At 31.6% G+C, this 22675-nt stretch overlaps 2 protein-coding genes and 1 pseudogene across 2 annotated transcripts; 2 read left to right on the top strand and 1 right to left on the bottom strand.

The window, feature by feature from the left end:
* The first annotated feature begins 1198 nt into the window (after positions 1–1198).
* FUM1 (fumarase 1) lies at positions 1199–6797 on the top strand. Its single transcript, XM_039047039.2, has 17 exons — positions 1199–1596; positions 1728–1845; positions 1979–2128; positions 2605–2715; positions 2931–3014; positions 3360–3458; positions 3579–3629; positions 3717–3766; positions 3880–3961; positions 4064–4158; positions 4246–4312; positions 4402–4452; positions 4668–4763; positions 4900–4998; positions 5113–5142; positions 5230–5295; positions 6479–6797. The coding sequence occupies exons 1-17, from the start codon at positions 1448–1450 to the stop codon at positions 6563–6565; spliced, it is 1485 nt and encodes a 494-aa protein (XP_038902967.1). The 5' UTR covers positions 1199–1447; the 3' UTR covers positions 6566–6797.
* Positions 6798–9280: 2483 nt separating this feature from the next.
* On the top strand, positions 9281–11612 carry LOC150032658 (uncharacterized; annotated as a pseudogene).
* Positions 11613–14353: 2741 nt separating this feature from the next.
* LOC120092188 (large ribosomal subunit protein eL19z) lies at positions 14354–16443 on the bottom strand. The gene is made up of 5 exons (XM_039050424.2): positions 16295–16443; positions 15803–15925; positions 14851–15164; positions 14636–14688; positions 14354–14554 (listed from the first exon to the last, which is right to left on the bottom strand). The coding sequence occupies exons 1-5, from the start codon at positions 16404–16406 to the stop codon at positions 14530–14532; spliced, it is 627 nt and encodes a 208-aa protein (XP_038906352.1). The 5' UTR covers positions 16407–16443; the 3' UTR covers positions 14354–14529.
* Positions 16444–22675: the final 6232 nt, after the last annotated feature.

Below are 22675 nucleotides of genomic sequence, written 5' to 3'. Positions count from 1 at the left end.
TTTGAGAATGAAATAGTAAATATTGTAACAAATAATAAAAAATGATGAATGTAAAATAGTAAAAACGTAAATACGGTAGCAAATGGGGATTTTCAAATAGTGTTTACTGTAGCTAATTGAGGTTTTGAAATAGTATTTCATATAGTAAGTGGTGATTATTACAATCTTAAGATATCTCTGCCCCAAATTGCCCCTAAATAATTTCAAATGAGGATTTTCAAATAGTGTTTACAGTAGCTAAATTGAGGTTTTGAAATAGTATTTCATATAGTAAGAGATGATTATTACAATCTTAAAGATAATCTCTATCCCAAACTGCCCCTAAATAACTATCCCAACAAATCATTGGAAAAATTATTAAATGTTTCTGCCACAATATGTAAAAGTTGGCCACATTATTCTAGTTATGTCAAACAATCTCTTTTGCAAAGCCTCCATATAAAACTTCAATTCAAGTAGTAATCTATTCGAGCATACCTTAATAGATAAGAATACATATTACCTTTTTAGTTGAATGTTCAAGATTTGTTTAACTAAAATAAATATGGTTAAATTGCAAGTTTAGTCTCAAACTTTTAATTTTGTGTTTGGTTTTCAAATTTTAAAAACGGTCTAATAAGTATGTAAACTTTTTTCTTTTAATTTTAATTATGTATTTAATAGGTCAATAATTTTTTTTTTAAAAAAATAATAAGTCTTAAAAGCTTATTAGAAAAAATTAAATTCACATATGTATCAAAAACAAAAATGAAAATTTAAAGCTCCATTCAACGTTACCTTTTCTTAAGGCTATTAAACATGTATCTATTAGATCAATTGATTTTTTTTAAAAAAAAAAAACTATGTATCTATCTTATTAGACATTTTTAAAGTTTATGAATTTATTAAGTATAAATAGAATGTTCAAAAAGTTAATACTAAAATTAGCTTAAAGGGGGAAAAATGTTAAAATATCATGAGTTGTTCAATTTTAGTTTTTTATACTTTAAATTCTCTAATTTTAGTCTATATACTTTCATGAAATCTTAAATTTAGTCTAGTTTATTATTTTTTTTTAAAAAAAATTATCTATTAACATTTTTAGTATAAACCAAAATAGTATTAAATAAATAAATAAAAAAAAAAGGTTTGAGTTGGTGTTTTGTTGGGCCGTCTTTAATTGGGCCTAAGAAAGAAAAGTCACATGTAAGGCAGGCGCAGCCATGAAAACCACTTCCACTTTTACTTTTGAATATGTATTTTGTTCGTCCAAATAAATCGCCGTATTCTCTTACAACACCTCCGACATTCTGACGTCACCTGCCATTTCTCCGGCGCCTTATCTCCGTCCGTTCCTCCGTTCGAGGATTCCTCCTTCCAAACCTCCATTCTTAGTCTTCTCTCCTACTTGCCGGATCACTCTCTCATTCTTCTTCCCCAAACTGATATTCGCTTTTAGCTCAAAACAATGGCGGCCGTGTATGTTTTGTCCCGGCGATCTTCCCGTTCCCACCTCTTTGGGATGGCGCGTTATGCTACTACGTCATTGAGATCTTACTCCACCTCTTTTCGCGAGGAAAGAGATACGTTTGGACCTATCAACGTTCCCTCCGATAGGTTCGTCTCTCTGGTTCATCTGGTTTTTGGATTTACTTGACCCATAATTGCTTTGTGTTCCTTTTTTCCCAAAGGAAATTATGATAAATGAAGCGAAATGAGTTTTTATGAACTGTTTTGTTGCATTTTAGATTATGGGGAGCTCAAACGCAGAGATCGTTGCAGAACTTTGAGATCGGAGGCGACCGTGAGCGAATGCCTGAACCTATAATTCGTGCCTTTGGCGTCCTTAAAAAGTGTGCTGCCAAGGTTCATTCGTTTTCAAATTAAGTATAATGTGATGTTTGATTCTTTGTGCTATTGTTGTGTTTTGCAACTGAGATAAATGTGGTATACGGTTTTGAAATGGTTTCTCTTGCTCATCGCGAGTATGTTTTTATAGGTAAACATGGAGTATGGTCTTGATCCAACCATTGGGAAAGCCATAATGCAAGCAGCCCAAGAAGTAGCTGAGGGAAAGTTGAATGATCATTTTCCGCTAGTTGTATGGCAAACTGGAAGTGGCACTCAGAGTAACATGAATGCGAATGAGGTTAGAACAACTCTGTTTTTATTTTGATTATGAAGTGTCGAGAACGATGGATTGCTTATAAAGGATCGTATTGCAATGCAAACATACGTACTTCGCATTTTTTATGATTTTGCATGAATCGTTCTCTAGTTTGCCATACAACTAGAGGTCAATAACGGTTGATTTTAAGATTCTGTAAGATGACAACAGTCCTTTCCTTCCTCCCTTTCCTTCGTTGTGTCAAATTCATGCATTCCTTGAGTATAATCTTTTGTAAAAAAAAAATCCTTCGACTGAATAACTATACATTGCGCTTCATTAATATTTGAAGTGTCTCATAAGTATGTTATGGTCAGATAATAGCCGAACATAGGGGATTCTGTTTAAGTAATCATTTTAGAATGTCTCTTAGGGTATATTTTGTTCGTTGGTAACTTGAATGGTAGATAATACAGACCTCTATTGTACAATTGATGATCATCTTACTTTTGTGGCAGGTCATTGCTAACAGAGCATCTGAGATCCTTGGTCATAAATGTGGTGAGAAGTTTGTTCACCCAAATGACCATGTTAACCGGTCCCAGTCTTCTAATGATACATTCCCAACTGTAAGCTTTAGCTTGCCCAAGTTATTTTGTCTATTGCTATTCTATAACTAACCAATTTTAGCAGTTTTCCATGCCCAAGCTTCTTTTTTGCATAGTAATTTTAATGGTCAAACTTATGCCTTCATTACTTTGATCATGAAACAACTACATTTATTTGTCTCAATTGACTAGTTCTTTTTCTCCTACTTCTGATGTCTACTGTTTTCTTTTCTCAGGTAATGCACATAGCAGCTGCAACAGAAATTAATTCCAGATTCATACCAAAATTGAAAATTTTACATTCATCACTAAACTCAAAGGTTTGATGTTTTGAGAGAGCTATGCTGCTGAAAATTTCAACTTTATTGTTTGCATCATCACATGCTCCAGATGATCTGAGCCCAATTTTTTTTACACAAAACACCATGTTAACCGGTCATGCTTGTTTGATTGCATGGACTAAGCTGTGTAAAAATGGGAAAACATTACAAGATCCACATTGTTTGGATCTGATTATACCATCCTAGGTGCAGCATATTTTAATTGAGTTGTGTGGTAGTAATGTATGTTTATTTACACTCCAGGCTCCTATTTTGCATTCTATTTTCCCTTCACACTTCCATAAGTTTGTAATTCCCTGTATTACTCTCTTATGATCTTAACAGTCCGTTGAATTCAAAGACATAGTAAAGATTGGACGCACTCACACTCAAGATGCGACACCTCTAACTCTTGGACAAGAGTTCAGTGGCTATACCACACAAGTATGCCTTCTTTCTCTTTGTGCTTGTGGAAGTTTAGTTATACTATGTCTAATGAAAAAAAGGAGGGTACATTGAATTGCATTTGGGTAATTTTCTGATTGGTGTGCACTTGGACTGCAGGTGAAGTATGGTATTGATAGAGTCTTGCTTACTCTACCTCGAATGTATCAGGTTGCAAGATGTGTGATTTTCCCAGGTATATTTTGTCTGTTCTTTGGTCTTTTTTTTTGTTTTGACACTTCAGAATTCCATGTGCAGCTCGCCCAAGGTGGAACTGCTGTTGGAACTGGATTGAACACAAAGAAGGGGTACATTTTTTAGTTAGTTTGAATAAGTAAACCAATCTAGTTTTTGGATATTGTGCTTGATGATCAGGTTGAATGTGTTTCTCATTTTGAGATTGGTGCTATCTATTGTTCAGATTTGATGTGAAAATAGCGGCAGCAGTAGCTGAAGAAACAAACTTGCCATTTGTGACAGCTGAAAACAAGTTTGAAGCCTTGGTTAGTCATTGCTTCATCCTATAGTCTTATTACACAATTTGGGGTAGCCATCCTTCACACGTGGAGCCAATTCTATATTCTAAAACTTTTGTTTCTTACTAGGCTGCACATGATGCCTTCGTTGAAACTAGTGGGGCTCTTAACACAGTTGCTACTTCTTTGATGAAGATTGCCAATGACATACGCCTGTTGGGAAGGTTCATATGTATTAGTTTTGTTAATCTTTCTCTTTGTTTTTTTTTTCCCCTCTTTCTAATATTTCCCCCTTCATTTCACGTGTACAGTGGTCCACGTTGTGGTCTTGGTGAACTTATTCTTCCCGAAAACGAGCCAGGCAGTAGTATCATGCCAGTTAATCTCTCTCTCTCTCTTTCTCTCTGTGTATCTGGTGGCCTGTGCATTCTGGGCTTTTGTAACCTAAACAATATTTTTCGTTTCAGGGGAAAGTTAACCCTACTCAATGCGAGGCTCTCACTATGGTCTGCGCTCAGGTAAGTACTATCTAACGTAGTTTATTATGGGGTTCTGTAAGAGGAATTAGTTAGTATAGGTTCAGTCAATGCATCATGCTTGTTTCCTTTTGTTCCCCAAATTTTTTTGGCTGATTTCCGTGAGCCTACGCATACTCAGAATCTAAGGGATTATTTCATGTATATTATTTTGTTATTCTAGAAAGATGATATGGCAATTCTTCTTGTTTATACAGGTGATGGGAAACCACGTGGCAATAACTGTTGGTGGGTCAAATGGTCACTTTGAACTTAATGTATTTAAGCCAATGATAGCTAATGCTCTTTTGCATGTAAGTTCTATCATTATCTCTTCACCGTGACTATGCCTAGAGATTATGTTCAAATAATGATATCAGAAATTAATTGTTCAAATAATAATTTTGGATTCATTGAATTTCATCTCCAATGCTGGCTCTTCATTGGCAGTCATTGAGATTATTAGGGGATGCTTCTGCTTCATTTGAGAAGAACTGTGTGAGGGGAATTCAAGCTAACAGGGAAAGAATTTCGAAATTGCTCCGTGAGGTTAGTTTTCTATTAATACTTGAAAAATACTTTATACTACACTGTTTGCATCGAAGATTTTGACTTGATGATTCTTGTGGTTATCTCTGCGCGTAAAATTTGTTGGCCCTGCAGTCTCTGATGCTTGTCACAGCATTAAATCCTGTAAGTGTTCATCAGCTAGAAAGCTCTCATTTTTCTTAAGCTTGGTACTTTATTTGATAATATATGTCCCTGGCTTATTGTCTCCAGAAAATTGGTTACGACAATGCTGCTGCAGTTGCAAAGAGAGCCCACAAGGAAGGGTCCACTTTGAAGGTATGAATTGTATTTACATTTTAGGTTAAATCAGATTTTTGTCTTTCAGTTTACATATTTTAGTCTGTCATGTCACTAATTTTAAATAGTTCATTTAATTTATAATCATGAGGGATTTATCTTAATATAAGGGACGTGTATATAATTAACGATTTAGAGGGGTTGAGTTTAAATTGTGGTAGCCCACCTATCTAAAATTTAATATCTTATGAGTTGCCTTTTATTTCTAAATGTAGTTGGGGCAAACTGTCTAATCAAGTATGCAACAAGAGCCCACACTCTCACATATATTGAAAAAAAAAAATTCATTTAACTTATACAATGAATAAGATGTCTACATGAACAAGTATTTGAAGTCAAATGTTCTATGTTAGGTGTCGAGTCTTAAGTGATTAAAGGAAAGATAAAAAGGATTGAGTTAGCATTTTGTTGTTAAATTTAGAAATAGGAACAAACCATTAGAAAGTTAAAAAGGACCGAAACTACAACATTTGATAAATGTTTGATTTAGTCCATGAATTTTGAGGTTTTTATTTGTTTGGTTCCTAAACTTTAGGTTATTTTACAGATGTACACAAAATTGAAAATTGAAAATTAAAAATTGAAAATATAGGATTTCATTAGACATAAAATTCAGCTTATATTGATAGAGAAGTTAATTTTTAAGGTCTCGTTTGGTAACCATTTGATTTTTTGTATTTGTTTTTGAAAATTAAGCATATTTTATCTACATTTCTTACAATGATTTGCATCTTTCTCAAGAACAATGGTTGAATTCTTAGCCAAATTCCAAAACCAAAAACAACTTTTTGAAAGCTACTTTTTTTAGTTCTCAAAATTTGGCTTGGTTTTTTAAACTATGGTGAAAAGTAGATAACAAAGGAAAAAATTTGGAGGTAGAAATAGTGTTCGTAGGCTTAATTTTAAAAAACAAAATAGTTACCAAACGAGGCCTAAAATTTTCGAATTTGTGAAGGACCTATTCGACACAAAATTGAAAGTTGAAGAACTTGTAAGATATTTCTGAATGTTCAAGAACCAAATTAACACAAACCTTAAACTCGAGAAGTAGATTTGTCGGACCAAATAGAATATAGGACAATACATAGAACAAGTGTTCAAACTTAAATCTTATAGCTTTATTGTTGATTTGGAGTGGTTTTGGTATATTATGATTATGCAGGAAGCTGCACTGAAGCTTGGAGTTCTAAGCGATGAAGATTTTGATAAATATGTGGTGCCTGAGAAAATGATTGGTCCATCTGATTGATAGAGCTAAAGCTTCCTTCTTCTGTGTTTGGATCATTGTTTCATCAAAATCATTTTTATAGGTACTCTCATTTTTCTCCAAAAAGGAAGAAGAAATCCATTTTTATGAGGATTGAACTGGATAATAAAAATGACCACAAAGAAGAGTCTCCTGAGGTCATTCCTCTTCTACTTTGAAAATATTGTCTAAAATTTTTCCTACGGGAACTAATTAATAATTTATTTTGGAGACATTTGTTCGTGTACGTCCCTTATTGGATCTCTTTGAAAATTGACCTTTTCACCCCCCACTTGAAATGGAAGAATGTGGCATTCATCCAGGCGGCATTTGAGCCAACTCATTTATTGTCGTAGGGATTCAATGTCGACATTTTCTGGAGAAATATGTAATTACTGTGCACAAAGTTTGAAATTTATCATCCAGTTTTGATGAAAGGCTAACTAAGAAGGAATATTAGTATAGTTCATTTCATAATTAAATTTAATAATTTTTTGTGGTATCCCTCTGTTTATCAAAGAAAATTTTCTATTTGCATCATAATTCATAGCCAAGCACGGATGTAAATCATATTCAAATACCAAAATTATCTATTATATATGATCGGTAAATAATACTTTTTTTTCTTAGGTTAGATTATACAACATATCCCTAAACTTCTCTTTTATGTAAAAAAAATATTCTTGAATTTTCAGAAGTTTCCAAAATACTTTTAACCTTTCAAAATTAGTTCAAAAATACTTTTACTATTAGTTTTTGGTGGAAACTGTTAGTGTTGTGTCAAAAATATCCATGAACTTTTAAAAATTTAAAATCTTAAACTTTTAGAAAAGTTAAAAAAAAAACTCTCCTACTTCACTATTTTTCATCTTTTTTTCTCCCATCCTTTCTTCAATATCTTCTTATTTGAATTAATTGCTCAAAAGATCTATTTTAAAGGTCCAAAATGGCAAATCACCCAGTTTTTGAAAAAAAAAATGTCAAATGCCCATTTATCATGATCACATGAAGTTACAGTATTCTCTTCTTTTTTCCTTTTCATCGGTGTAAGAAATCTTTTTCTGCATGTCGTCTTCTTCTCCTCTAAATATCTTCTTCTCCAGCACAATGAGTCCACGCGAGTATCTCTTATACGACCAACTCCAGTGAGCAAAAAACGAGAGAGAGGAATGATTTTGTGAGTGAGGAAATGAAGAGAGCGAGATGAGCTAGAACGAGGGAGAATGATTTGTGAGTGAAAAAAGAAGAGAGCGAGACAAGCTAGAGTGAGATATAGTGATTTGTGAGTGAAAAAAAGAAGAGAGAACCAGACAAGCGAGAGTGAGGTGATTTGTGAGTGAAAAAAGATGAGATAGTGAGAGCGAGATTACTTTTCCGTATGCGCACGAGTATATTTTGGTAATTTCACCCAAATTTGACGCTAGCAAAGGATCATTTGACTTTTTTTTTTTTTTTTAAAAAAAAGGGTCATTTCACATTTTTTTGCGTAATTTTTGGGTCATCCATCCGACGGACCTCTCTTATTCCCCTTTTTGTTAATCATTTGAAATTTATCTATCTAAAATAAGTAAAAAAAAAATAAAGGAATAAAGGAAACACCAATGAATGTTAGGACTTAATAACAAATTTGTAGGTCAGTAGATGAGTGTGTGTTAATAATCAAATATATTCTTTTATTTGACTATTTATCGTTTTATTTGACTATTTATCGTTTTGGTATAATGGAAGGAGAGATTTTGGTTTTGGAACTTTGTGAGATTTTGGGTATTTTATGTTTTAACTTAAAATTTTGATTGTTAAGAAAATTGGTGTAAGCTTAAAAATTGAAAAACTAAGAAACACATTGATCACCATATTATCACTATGAACATTTATTTATTTATTTATTTTTTAATTTTAAAGTTGTTTTTGCAAGAAGATATTAGCAGTTCTGTTTATATACTAAGAAGGAATTTTTGATTTTTTTTTTTTTTAAAAAGTTAAAGGGTATTTTTGAAACTTATGAAAGTTATGAAACAAAACTTTAACTGTTTCCATCCGAAATTAACAGTACAGTAAGGGTATTTTTTAAAAAAATTTAGAGGCATTTTTTACATAAAATAAAAAGTTCAGGGACATTTTTTACAATTTAATATTTTTTCTAAAAAAGCTCGAGAATCAAAGAATCAAATAGTTTCCAAGTTAACGTGCAGAAAAGAGTGATTGTTATTATGAATATTATAATAATAAATAGATGTTCATTACTTAGTATCTCAAAAGTCATATGTCACCTTTCTTCATGTTGTCTATGTGTCTTGTAATTATTTATGTTTGGTATCCATGTAAGTACACATCCCACTTTGCCTATTTTAGTGACATTTGTTGGATCTGAAAAACACACACATTAGGCAAAGTTCATACAAATTGGAGAAAGTGGAAAATTTTGATAATTTTCTCATTTCTCATTTTTCTTATTTTTTTAATTTTTTTTATATATTATGTTTTATTTATTTTATTATTATATTATATTTATTTTATTACCATCCATGTTCTCGTTGTACTCCTCAAATTCACAACACGTTATCAGCACAAGCTCCTGTTGTTTTTTCCGCTAAAAGTAGGTCCTAAAGGTATGTTGGTTTTTCCTCTTTATTATAATTAATAAGTTTAATGTTATTTTGCATATTTAATATCTATTAAATTTCTAACATAAGTACAATAATTTATGATAGTGTTGCCATGACAAATCTCACAAAATTAGAATTTGTCGCCTTTAATATTAACAACAATAATTATTTTTCATGGATACTTATTGTCGAAATCAACCTGGATGCTATGAATCTTGGGGAGACTATTAAAGAAGAAAATACGACATTCAATCAGGACAAAACAAAAGCTCTGATTTTCCTTTATCATCATATCCACGAATGATTGAAAATGGAGTGTCTTACAATAAAAGATCCCTGTATCTTGTGGAAAAATTTGAAAGAGAGGCATGATCATAAAAAAACAGTTATTCTTCCTAAAGCTCGTTATGAGTGGATGCACTTGAGACTACAAAATTTCAAATCAGTAAGTGATTATAACTCTGCATTATTTAAAATAAGTTCAAAATTGTTATTATACGGAGAGAAAACTACTAATTCTGATATGTTAGAGAAGACATTTTCTACATTTTATGTCTCGAATATGCTCTTGCAACAGCAATATCGAGAGAAAGGTTTAAAAAAGTATTCTGAACTAATTTTATGTCTTCTCATGGCTGAACAAAATAACGAGCTATTGATGAAAAATTATGAATCTCGACCAACTGGAACAACACCATTCCCTGAAGTGAATGCTATAAATATTAATAATCGTAGTCGAGGTCATGGTCGTAGTCATAGTAGAGGAAGAAATAATTATTATTTTCATGGTGGTCGCTCTAATCATTCAAATTTTAAAAGAACCATGCAAAATGATGATCACAAAGGAAAAACTCGATAAGATAAAAGTTCAAAGAGTGTTGAAAATAAATGCTTCTGTTGTAGAATGACTGGGCATTGGTCACGTACCTGTCGTACGTCAAAATACATAGTTGACCTCTATTAAGCCTCCCTCAAGGAAAAAGAGAAAAGTGTGGAAGCGAATTTTACATACTAGGATAATAACATATTTGACTCATCCCACATGACAAATTTGGATGTGGCAGACTTCTTTGAATCTCCTGAAGAGAAGATTAACACAGTTAGTGGAATATCAAGTGTTTCTTTTGACTTTGAGAATATCTAGATGTTGTTTTTTTTTTTAATCTATCTTCATGTTTTTTTTAGTAACTTTGTATATTTTAAGTGTTGTTTTTCCTTATTGTAATTATTTTCTTTTAATGAAGAAATATGGATCATTTTCATATGTTGGGTATTTAAAAAATGAGCAAAGAAAATCTATGTTTGTCACACTGTGCAACTACACATAAACAATTACAAGTAAAAAAATATTTTTTCAAACTAACAATACTGGAAGCAAAAGTCAATATGATATTAGGTTTTGCAAATTTGATCGAAGGTTTTGGAAAAGAAAATATTATTTTGCCTATAAGAACAAAATTTACAATTGACAATGCATTGTTCTCTAATCAATCAAAGAGAAATCTTCTAGTTTTAAAGATATACGTTGCAATGGTTATCATATTAAGACTAATAATAAGAATAATGTGGAATATTTGTATATCATATCCACTTTCTCAAATGAAAACCGTATATTGGAAGAGTTGTCTACTTTATCTTCTGGATTATACTATACTCATATACAAGTAATTGAAACATATGCAACAATGAACATGAAGTTCATGAATCCATAAATATTTGCAATTTGGCATGACTGATTGGGTCATCCAAGATCTATAGTGATGAGAGAATTATTGAGAATTCAAATGGACATCCATTGAAGAACCAAAAGACTCTTGAATCTAATGCATTATAATGTGATGCTTGCTCTCAAGGAAAATTGATAATTAGACCATCACCAGCTAAAGTGGGGACTGAATCACCTGCATTTTTAGAATGAATTCATGGTGATATATGTGAACCTATTAACCCATCAAGTGGACCATTTAGATATTTTATGGTATTAATAAATGCATCTAGTAGATGGCCACACGTGTGCTTATTATCAAATCGAAAACTTGCATTTGCAAGATTATTTAATTAAGTTAAGAGCATAATTTTCTGATTATACAATTAAGACTATTTGTCTTGATAATACAGGAGAATTTATATCCCAAGCTTTTGATGATTATTGTATGTCAATTGGGATAAGTGTTGAACATCTTGTAGCTCATGTTCACACACAAAATAGTTTAGCATAATCATTTATAAAACACGTACAATTAATTGCAAAACCATTACTTATGAGAGCTAAGTTTTCATCTGTATTAGGACATGCTTTTTTGCATGTAGCGTCACTTGTACGCATTAGGCCAGTAGTTTATCATAAGTACTCGTCATTACAATTAACTTATGGTCATGAGCCAAATATTTCCCATATGAGAATTTTTGAATGTGCAGCATATGTTCTAATTGCTCCACCATAACACACTAAGATGGGTCCTCAAAGGAGGTTAAGGGATATGATTCTTCATCGATTATTAAATCTTGAACCCCTGACAGATGATGTATTTACTACACAATTTGCTAATTGTCACTTTAATGAGACAAATTTTTCAACATTAGGGGGAGGAATTAAGAAATTGGAAAAAGAAATTACATGGAATGCATCATTATTGTCTCATTTAGATCCTCGTACGGATCATTGTGAACTTGAAGTTCAGAAAATAATTCATTTGCAAAATATAACAAATCAATTACCATATGCAAAGAAAGTAACTAGGTCACATATACCAGCTGCAAATGTTCCATAAAAAATTGATATCTCAACACAACAAGTTGTCACTAGTGAGTCTGGAACATGCCAGAAGTGTGGTAGAACAACGGATTCCAAAGATAAAAATCCTCGAAAATGAAAATAATTAATAGTGAAAAAGACTTGGTTGGGGATATACATACCCATGAAAAAATCCTCGACATGACTAGTTTCATTAAACTATGTCATGTCAGGAAAAAGAGGAAATCATACTAATGTAATCATTGACAATATTTTTGTGTATAATATTGCACTTGATATTATATTTGAAAATGAGGATTCTAAACCAAAATCTGTTGAAGAATGTCGACATAGAAAATATTGGCTTTAGTGGACAGAAGAAATCGAGACATAATTATATTCACTTTAAAAACATCAGGTTTATATAAAGCAAGACTAGTTGAACGAGGTATTTCAGACCTGGTATTGGTTATGAGAAGACATATTCTCCAGTGGTGGATGCAATTATATAAAAGTCTGGATATGCATGGATGTAGTCACAACATATTTATGTAGATCTCTTGATAATGATATTTATATGAGAATCCCAAAAGAATTTAAGATAACTGAAACATATACATCAAATTCCTGAGAATGGTATTCAATAAAGTTATAGAAATCACTATATGGATTGAAACAATTAGGACGGATGCGAATATTTATTGAAAGAAGAATATCAAAATAATCCAATATGCCTGTGTGTTTTCATAAAGAAATCAAGGATTTGTTATTATAACTATATACATTGATGACTCGAATATAATTGGAACTCCCAAAGAGCCTTCAATAGAATATCTTAAGAAAGAATTTGAAATGAAAGATCTCGAAAAAACAAAATTTTGCCTTGGTTTGCACATTTAGCTGATGAAATATTTATTCATGATATAGTCCTCTTATACTTTGTTATCTCCAGAGAACAATCGATAGATATCCACACAAAGCTGCTAGAAAAATTGGTGCACAACATTAGAATGCGGTGACTCTGAGAACATTAGAATGCGACTCCGAGATCTTAAGTAATGTTTTGATGAGGGGAGTAAATATATTTATTCTTTTAGAACTATTATATTATATGAAATATCTACTATTTTTCCTTCACTATGATTTTTTTCCTAGTAAGATTTTAATGAGACATATTTCATGTATATGTGAACATCTAAGAGGAAGTATTATGAATATTATAATAATAAATAGATTACCAAATTGGATCTAAATCTTTACTATATAGAATTTTGATGATTTGAAATAAATGAACATAATCTAATAATGTATGGTTCATTACTCAACTAATCCTTGTACTTCTCTACACATAAAAAATTTCTAGATTTTCATAGTCAAATTCAAGTAGAATTGTGAGGTAGGCTTTCCTGCTCTCACGGATGGTTTTGCTAGAGAAGTGGCGGTCACACAGAGAAAAAGAAGGAAGAAGGAAATGGAAAAAAGAAGTAAAGAAAAATAAATAAAGATGACTTTGTAAAACCGATGCAAGTAAAAGTTCAAAATTAGTTTTAAAAGTGGGACAAAAATCATTTTGGACATGTAAAACAGATTTTTATAATCAATTTTCTCAGAACTTCCAAAAGGTGGTTTTTTTAAATCACTTCATCACTGGTCTATAATTGATAGTTCGGAAACAGATTCAGCTAGAGTGAGAACTAAAAAGAAAAAGATTATGAAAGCATGATTGACAAATCACTTCCCAACGAATTGTTTAGATAATGATGGTGCCATCGTTACTATTTAGTTGCCTTACAATGAGAAGAGTGCCTAGAGTTTAGTTGCTGGGGTTGAATGAGACAGCAAAACCATCATCATGCAAACAATTTGTCTGGTTTCAGAAGCTTAGGTATGCTTTCAGAGCCCCAAACTGATGAATAAACAGTGAGTCAATGATCTCAAGTAGATAAAAATAAATAAATAAACCTACCAAATTGGTCTCCAACAATCCTACTAGATGGGGGATTATACAGCAAAAGAGCCATTCAAGCTGAAGACAACCCACACACCCATGACTGTTCACAGTTTCTGGGTGGAGTTTTCTCACAAATCAGAGTGGAGTTTTGCTATGAGATTTCGAGGTCATTTTGATCAACAAAATGATTAACCTGAGACTAATCTTCCAATAACATATGGGTACGCTCACTTCAGAACCATTAAACTCATTTGGATCAGTCGATTTGGCCAATAATTATTAGCAAAAATAACGGGTTGAAGAACGGGAGAGACTAGAGAGATCCGAGATCAGAACTCTTTCTTCTATCTCTACCTTCAAAACAAACCAATCGGTGATTGAAGTCAAAGGTCACATTTTTAATGAAAACAAGGTATTCACATTCAGACATCAGATATCTTTCACTCAGAAAAACTCAAGTAAAAAAATGTCTAACAAGGCTTGTGAGAATCTCAAAACAATTTATAAAAATAAAAAGAACCCAAAGATGGAACCATTGATAAATTAGAAAAATTATAGATGGGAGATATCTATTCGTCTGGGATTTTGATAACAAGGAAAATTGTCCAAGACAAGAAAAACAACAAAAGTGGTCAAAACCAGTACAGTAATTGAGAATCTACGATGGATCAGATGTTCACTTCTTTGCTTTTTTTGATACCCTGCAAGAGGAAGAAGGTTGGTTTAATATATAAATCAGTCATCTGATTTTACTTAATTTAAATAAATTCATAAATATTTACTGAGTGGCTTGAGACGCAGCAACTGGGGCGGCGGCTGGTTTTTCTCCAGGTCCCTAAATGACAAGACAAAGTCAATAATCTGACATGGAGTAAAACCGATATTAAAGAAATTCATGAATAAAGCAGAGCATTTGATACGGCAAAGAAATGCCATGTTATCAAACTTATGCGTATTGAGGAACAATGTTGACATAAAGGATGAAGTCATTGAATACCTGGGCCAACCGCTCCTCTCTTCTGGCAATCTTTCTTTCCCTACTGGCTTTGTTCTTTGCTCTTTTCGCCTCAAATTGATCTGATAATGTCTTCTCTCTTGCCTTCTCAGCCTTTGATTTGTGGATGCTCTCCATCAGCACACGTTTGTTCTTGAAAACATTACCCTTCACCTTCATGTACATGTCATGGTACATGTGTTTGTCAATCTTTTTAGACTCCCTATACTTACGGAGTAATCTCCTCAGGACACGCATCCTCCTCATCCAGAGGATCTTGGTGGGCAATCTAGCTTCTCTGGTACCCCTTCGCTTACCTAAATGCAACCGACATAATTAGGGACAAACTCACCATAAGCACTTCACTATAAAAATTAGAGATTGATTCCACACAAGCGCTTCTTGCTTTGTAATGGTAAAATCCCATAAAACATTATGTGGAAAAAATGCATAGATTGCTCAACACTCCATTACCAATTTTTACCAGTTCACACATAATTTAAAATGGAAGTATCTGTTTCCTAAATGAAATGTAGGATTTTAAAGAAAAATGTCAAATCTTTAGAATAAAGATTTAACAGCTACAATATAGAGTCAAATGGAGGGAAACACAGACAAGTGCTTCATCAAAAAGGCAAAAAGGCAAAAAGGCATAGAATTCACCTTGATATCACGGCCCATATCTTCCTATGCAACTAATAACTATACGCTCTTAGTTCTGTTGACTGGTAAAGCATTTCTATTTATATTTATACACTCGTGTCTAATTTCCATGATGCAAGTGTTTTAATGTCTCTTTAGAGAAGTCGAGTTTCACATCTTCAATTTCTCTAAAAAAAAATTATCCTAAAAAAGAAAGCAATTGACACATCGCTCTATAAAGTGCCCATGTCCCGGACATGAGGTAGTCTGTATACTTCACCAATAACACCAGCAAGACTCAAAAGAAAAATACCGTATCCGGAGTGACGTCCCTTCCTCTTAGCCTCCTTCATTCGGCGAGCACGGGAACGAGAGTGAATCTTTGTTGGCTTCCTGATAATGAACCCATCTTTCACCAACTTCCTAATGTTTTGGCCTGCGACCAACATAACACCCCTTCAATCAATCAACCCAAAAATAAAACAGAGTACACATACTAAATGTTTAACCTAGGCTCCCAAAAACAGAAATCAGTATTTATTAGAAAAAGGCATCTACGAAACCATATTCCCGGAATTAAATAATTTCATGAAACCAACAAAGTTCAAATCAAGCAGATCAAAATTAAAAACCCAACCCGACAGTTTAGGGGTAGTTAATCAAATTAAGCAACAATCTCCCTACGACATCTTCCACAAACAAAAGCAACTTAATAAACAAACAGATCAAATACAAACCCAAACCCAAACCGGTCGTAAAAGAAGAAAGGAATCAATCAAACAAAAAAAAAAAAAAAGAAACGTACGAGAATTGGCCATGGAGATTTCATTGACTTCATTAGGATCGAGCCAAACCTTGCCTCTACCGCACTTGAGAACACTAGCGGCAAGCCGCTTCTGAAGCTTGAGTGAAACCATTTCTCTAAACCTCCTTCGTGCTGCTGCAATCCAAGAGAGTCGCGCAACTGATTGTTGCGCTATTTATATACAGACACTGATGCGGCTTTTGCCCTAGGGTTAGGGTTTTTGATTACTGGCCAACTTTTTGGGCTTCACAACGGCCCATTTAAACTATTTTGCGGATCTGAAATTCGGTCATGGGCTTTTAAGTTTTACCAGCTTGTTTTGTTCCAATCACCTAGAGATTCTTACACCAAAAAATTTATGTACAAACTTCATAGATTTTAAATTATTTTCGTTATGTTTTTTGGCTTTTATTTTAGATTAATTTAACCTCTCTACTCTTTTTTCAAAATTTTCATAATATTAAATTATTTTCTTATTAACATCATTTTCGAGTTTCGACTTTCTTTTTGTTATTTATTAGTTTCTATGGATGATCATTTAAAGCAAGATATTTCAAATTAATATTTTCTTCATTTTAAAAGGTTTTATTTTATTTTCCATATTTCAAATTAATATTTTCTTCATTTTAAAAGGTTTTATTTTATTTTCCATATTTCTAACTAAAAATTAATCACTTCTCAATTGAGATCTTACAAGTTTAATATACTGGTTATATAATAAACAAAATGTAAATATACATTGTATATACCATGATTTTTTATTTTTTTTTGTGTGTTTACAAATATATAAAACTACGTCACATATATAATTATCTTATTCATGCACTTATCAAATGCATTCTAGTTTATTTCTATAAACTTCAAATATATATCAAATTTATTGCGTTTTATATATCAAATATACTTTATCTTTTCTTTCGAAACTTCTTGTCAATTATTGTTTTGGTCCTATGAGAGGAACGATTTTCAAACTTTTAGAAAACTTTTTTAAGAGAGATTTTTAGAGAAACTTTCTTTACCTGTATAGGTTTTGAAAAGAAGACCATTTAAGAAAGTTCATAATCCCAAGAAACTTCTCATAGATGTGTCTTTTAGTATTAATTTTATTGTATTTTGTTTAAAAAAATGAATGCTAATGAGTTGAAAAAGTAAATTGGACTATATTTTTGTGTAAAATAATAGTCCTTTAGACTATTCATGTAAATATAAAAATTTAGATAATTATATAATTGTATAATTAGATCTATTTAATTAGGTGGTATAAAAGCCTCTTAGAGTATCTAACATGTTGGAGTAAATTTTAGATATTCTAACTCGAACAATAGTTAAACAGATTTTGAAAAAATAGCTAAAAACATATTAAACAAAATTTTTTATTAGAATTTTTAAATTGGAATGTAACTAAAGTATCATTGGGTAGATTTCTCACTATTTTTAACTCAATTAAAATAAGAAAAATTGCAATCAGTGGCAATTTGAATATGTTATTTTATAAGTGTCACTCATATTTCATATATTATAAATATCGCAAAACTTTAAATCTAGATTTCTAATTATTTTTACTTCCATATTTGCTCTAAACAATCAATTGATAGAAAGAAAAAAGCGGTAATCAAATATACAGGGGACGATTAAGGTGAGTATGAAAAATGGTGTGAAGCAATGCTGGTTGGTGAAAGAGAGATGTTGCGGGAGAGAGGTATGTTGCATGTGAAGAAGAAGAAGTTCAAGTTTTTTTTAAAGTATAATTATGAAGTATATCAACTTATCATTATCAAATTTATTAATAGTATATCGGTCAAGTGTATCAATATTATAAAAGAGTGCATAATAATTATCAAATTTATCAATAGTATATTAGCAAAATGTATTAAATTTATCATCAGTATAAACTAATGAATGATTGACTAATTTATTAACAGTTTATCAGTTAAGTGTATCAAGTTTATCAATTGTATAAACAAGTGCATGATTGACAAGTATATTAAGTATATCTATCAGGTGCAACATTATCAATTATTTTAAATATATCAATCAAGTATATCAAATGTATATTAGTAGTGAGGGAATTTGCGACATTTTACATCTTTTATATATGAGCTAGGTTTCTTTCTTACCATTTTTGCAAACAACACATATGTGAGCTATAGACCTAATTAGTATAACTTGTTTTGCCCTTTTGTTAAGTATCTCTTAAAATGAAGGTTAATTAAATGGAGTATATTAAGGAGAAGAGAAGTAAAAATAATAAAAACAAAAGTAACTGTTTATACGAGGTTTTTGGAGAAATGTGTTTCGTGGAGTTGAACTTGTGTTTATGTAGATTTGATGCAGATGTGGTTCGATCTCTAGTATTTGATCCTCTTATTCTCTCTCAGTTGAATGCGTACATTTGATTTGAAGAAGCAAAGCGCGTGATGTTCTTGAAGTTGAAGTCTTAAAAGATTAGTTGTATCTTCAGAAAACTTGTATCTTCAAGGAGTGTCCAGTCACATGACTTATGAAGTCTTCTGATTGTTGGAAAAAATCTCTTATGCTCTCTAGAGTGCAAAATTTATGGCCCCTTCAAATGAAGGAGAACTTCTAGTTCTTTGGTTTGGCTTTGTGGGCTTGGGTTTGAGTATGGTTGGTACATGGACCTGATCCTTGGGCTCAACTAATTGGATTTAAATCATAGTTGCTGTTTGGGCTAAATTAAGCTTATTTTTTGGTTTGATTGGATTTTAACCCAAATATTAATATTAATTTGATCAAAATAATTGATTTGCTCCAATGGTCAAGACGAGAACATATGACATCATCGGAGTCGACAATTTCAGTTCGAGATATTTGTCAACTTTTAATTAGTCCCAAATTTAATTACTTATTATTTTGTCATTAATTTGATATATGATGTGACAATTTGTCATTGGTCCAAAATTTCTCACTCAACATTAACAAATAGAATTAGATCATAATCCCTGAAATTAATTTAAATTAATTTCCCTCATAATAATTATCTTCAACTAAAAATGTTCATAGATGCTTATAGGAAAGATAGGATCATGAGTGGTGGTTTATAAATTAACACACAAGTAAATATGACACTCTAGATAACTTTTGGTAAGCGTATATATTTGTAATTAAACCTATAACTGCAAATGGTAATGGGTAGGTACAAAATCGAACCCATATATGTATATATACACTCATTTAACATTGATATCAATAACTCCTAATCCATGAGCGTTAAACAATTTTCAGTACAAAATTGAAATGCACTAATAATTATGCTACCTAGATAATTCATAGAGTAACAGTTTAGCATAAAATTTCAACAAACATGATAATAGGAACACAACTCTAGAGTAGCCCTTAAAAGGAGTAAATATGCAAGGTTTCATCTATGATTTGCAGAAAAAAAAAAATCAAAGCACTAATTATAGTAGATTTGTGGTTCCCAAAAACCAAACACGAAAAACTAAAACAATAATCATCTACCTTTCCCTATGTGGGTGGTAAGATTCATCCATGTGCACTTGAATAGCTCCATCTTCTTTCAAATTCTTCAAAACCTCTCACGATTTTCTTTACTCTATTAGAGTTGGTATCTTAAATTTTGTGGTTCTCTTAATTTTGTAATCTGTATACGGATTATTTATTTAATAAAATAATGAGATATTTTATTTGATACTTAGATTACATTAATTTCATCCAATAAACTAAGATTAGATGTTATTTTATGTCACTTAAACATGTATGTGGTTGACATGTAGGTGGATCATGTTAAAATAATAACCTAAATGGTCTGTAGTATATGGATAAGGTTGAGTACTTTAATTTGGAGACACTATGAATACAACCACACTTTGTAATTGTTACAAAAGTTGTAAAATGTTACAAATGATGTGATTCTAATCGTTTATGTAGAGACATACAAGTGGAGGTATCCTATACAAAGAATTTATATAAGATCGAACTACACAATGGTTAGTCTCTCTTTATTACACAGTTAATTGAAGAGATTAACATTTCACAGGATGATCATATGTGACTTGACCTTAATCCTGAGTGAGTTATGAACTTTTTGTCTATGAGGACAGTCCTTTGATTTGTATTGGTGAGAGTGGTCGGATTCGCCGACTCAATAAACCTACCATTTTTGGGAAATTTTCCAAGTAGGGAGCTGGGAACATAGCTACATAAGATGGAACTCACTCCTTCTCGTTTTTAGGGTAAGTAGATGAATTGTTCTTTTATGTACTGATTTCAGGTCTTGAGCAATAAGGCCTCACCCTTTCACTAGTTGAAGAGAGATTAGTTTATAGTTAGACTATAAATCATTTGTTCATTAGAGGGATCAGTGGTACTTAAGAACTTAAATGTAATTACAGAGGGAAAATGATAATTTGACCTAATTGTAATTACGAGTAATTTACGAAGGGTCGACTTACTGTTGATTGGTTATATCCGTGGACACAAAAATATATCTACAATGCGAAGAGTGTAGTTGTGGATATTTAGTAGAGTGACATGCAGTTAATGAATGTTGATTAATTTAATTAATGAGTTTAATTAACTAATCTTGTATCATTGCAACTTCTAATCTGTAGGTCCATTAGGTCACTTTACTAACTCAATAAGGGTAAAGCAAGAATCAATTTATTTTGGATTAATCTGAATTGTTCAAACTAAATAAGGGAATTAATTGTATGAGATACAATTAATATAATGTATGTGGATATATTATAATTTAAAGTTAATTTTGAATAAGATTCAAAATTATACTTGATGAGAGAGATAAATATTTGAATAAGATTCAAATATTAATTATTTGAATGATATTCAAATAAAACTATAGGTTAAAATTAATATGAATAAGATTCATATTAAACTATAGGTTATGTGAGAGAATATTATTTAAATATGATTCAAGTGAAATTAAATATGTGATATTGAATTTGTTAATTAAGTAATATTCAAATACATATATTTTAAATTTGATTTAATATATTTTATTATTATTATTTTTAAATAAGGAAATAATTTCCTTGGGAGTTATCTGTGAAGTAGTGGATGGTGAGTTATAATCCCTCTTTCCAATCACTTCATCTTCACTCATGAAAAGAGAATGAGAAGTTTTTTCATATTGATTCATTCATACACATCAGAGAAAAGGAGAAAGAGTTTATCTCTGCAAAAATTCTTCTTCTCCCTCACACAAAAGCTAACCCAACATATTTGAAAATGAATTGATTCTAATTTTAAGAGTAATCTAACCCATTTAAAAATTGTTATAAAATCGAAAATTAAAAAATACAAAAGAACATAAAAAGAATAGAGAAGATTGATAGACAGATTTATATGGTTCACTAACAATGTGTTAGCTACATTCATGGGGTAGAGGAAGAACAATTTTATTAGAAAGAATGTTACAGAAAATATAAAATCTCATAGAATGCCACACAATGCCACTAATGCCTATAGGGTTAGATAGTTTATATGGTGCACTTTTATAAACCCTAAGTGAAAAAGGAAACTAATTAAATAATTGGATATATATGTATGTATGTATGTATGTATATAAACCAATTCTAATTAGGTTAGGATTCAAGTATTCCCACAAATCTCCACCTTGACTTGAATTCTCTCACTGATAACAGATGTATTAGATGCAACATAAAACACATTGTCATACGTACTCATACTTCTCCCTCATGTCTCAAAGTGTCTCATAATGGAGCACCAAAAATTCAAAAAAATTCAACAAATTACCACCTTGACCTGAATTCTACCTTGACCTGAATTCTCTCGCAGATAACAAATGTACCAAATGTAACATAAAACATCTTATCAAACGTATTCAGACTTCTCCCCCAAACTCAAGAAGGTAGAATGACAAATAACTTGAGTTTGCGAAGAAAAACTTCCAAATCAAATCATCAGATATGGGCTAGAATAAAAAACTCACAGATGTACCAGATGCAACATAAATATATTGTCAAATGTACTCAGACGTCTCCCTTAAACTCAAGGTGGTAGAGTGACGAACAACTTAAGTTTACGAAGAAATTTTTTTGAATCAAATCAACAAATCTAGGCTAGAATCAGAAACTCATAGATGTACCAAATGCAACATAAATATATTGCCAAAAGTACTCAGACTTCTCCCTCAAACCCAAGGTGGTAGAATGACAAACAACTTGAGTTTGTGAAGAAAAACTTGTGAATCAAATTAACAAATATGGGCTGGAATCAAAGATCCTCATGAAGAGACCTAAAATAAAACCTCCGAAGAACAAAACAAGAATTTTTAGGCTTCGAAGATTTATGATTCTAATTCGACTTATGCTTACCAAAATTTCTATGTTCCTTGCTCCATGTTGCAACTAACTTAGATGT

The sequence above is a fragment of the Benincasa hispida genome, chromosome 11 (genome assembly GCF_027475165.1).
Source record: "Benincasa hispida cultivar pf3 chromosome 11, pf3_genome.v1.1, whole genome shotgun sequence".
NCBI classification, from domain to species: Eukaryota; Viridiplantae; Streptophyta; class Magnoliopsida; order Cucurbitales; family Cucurbitaceae; genus Benincasa; species Benincasa hispida.
This window is presented reverse-complemented; position numbering and strand designations above follow the sequence as displayed.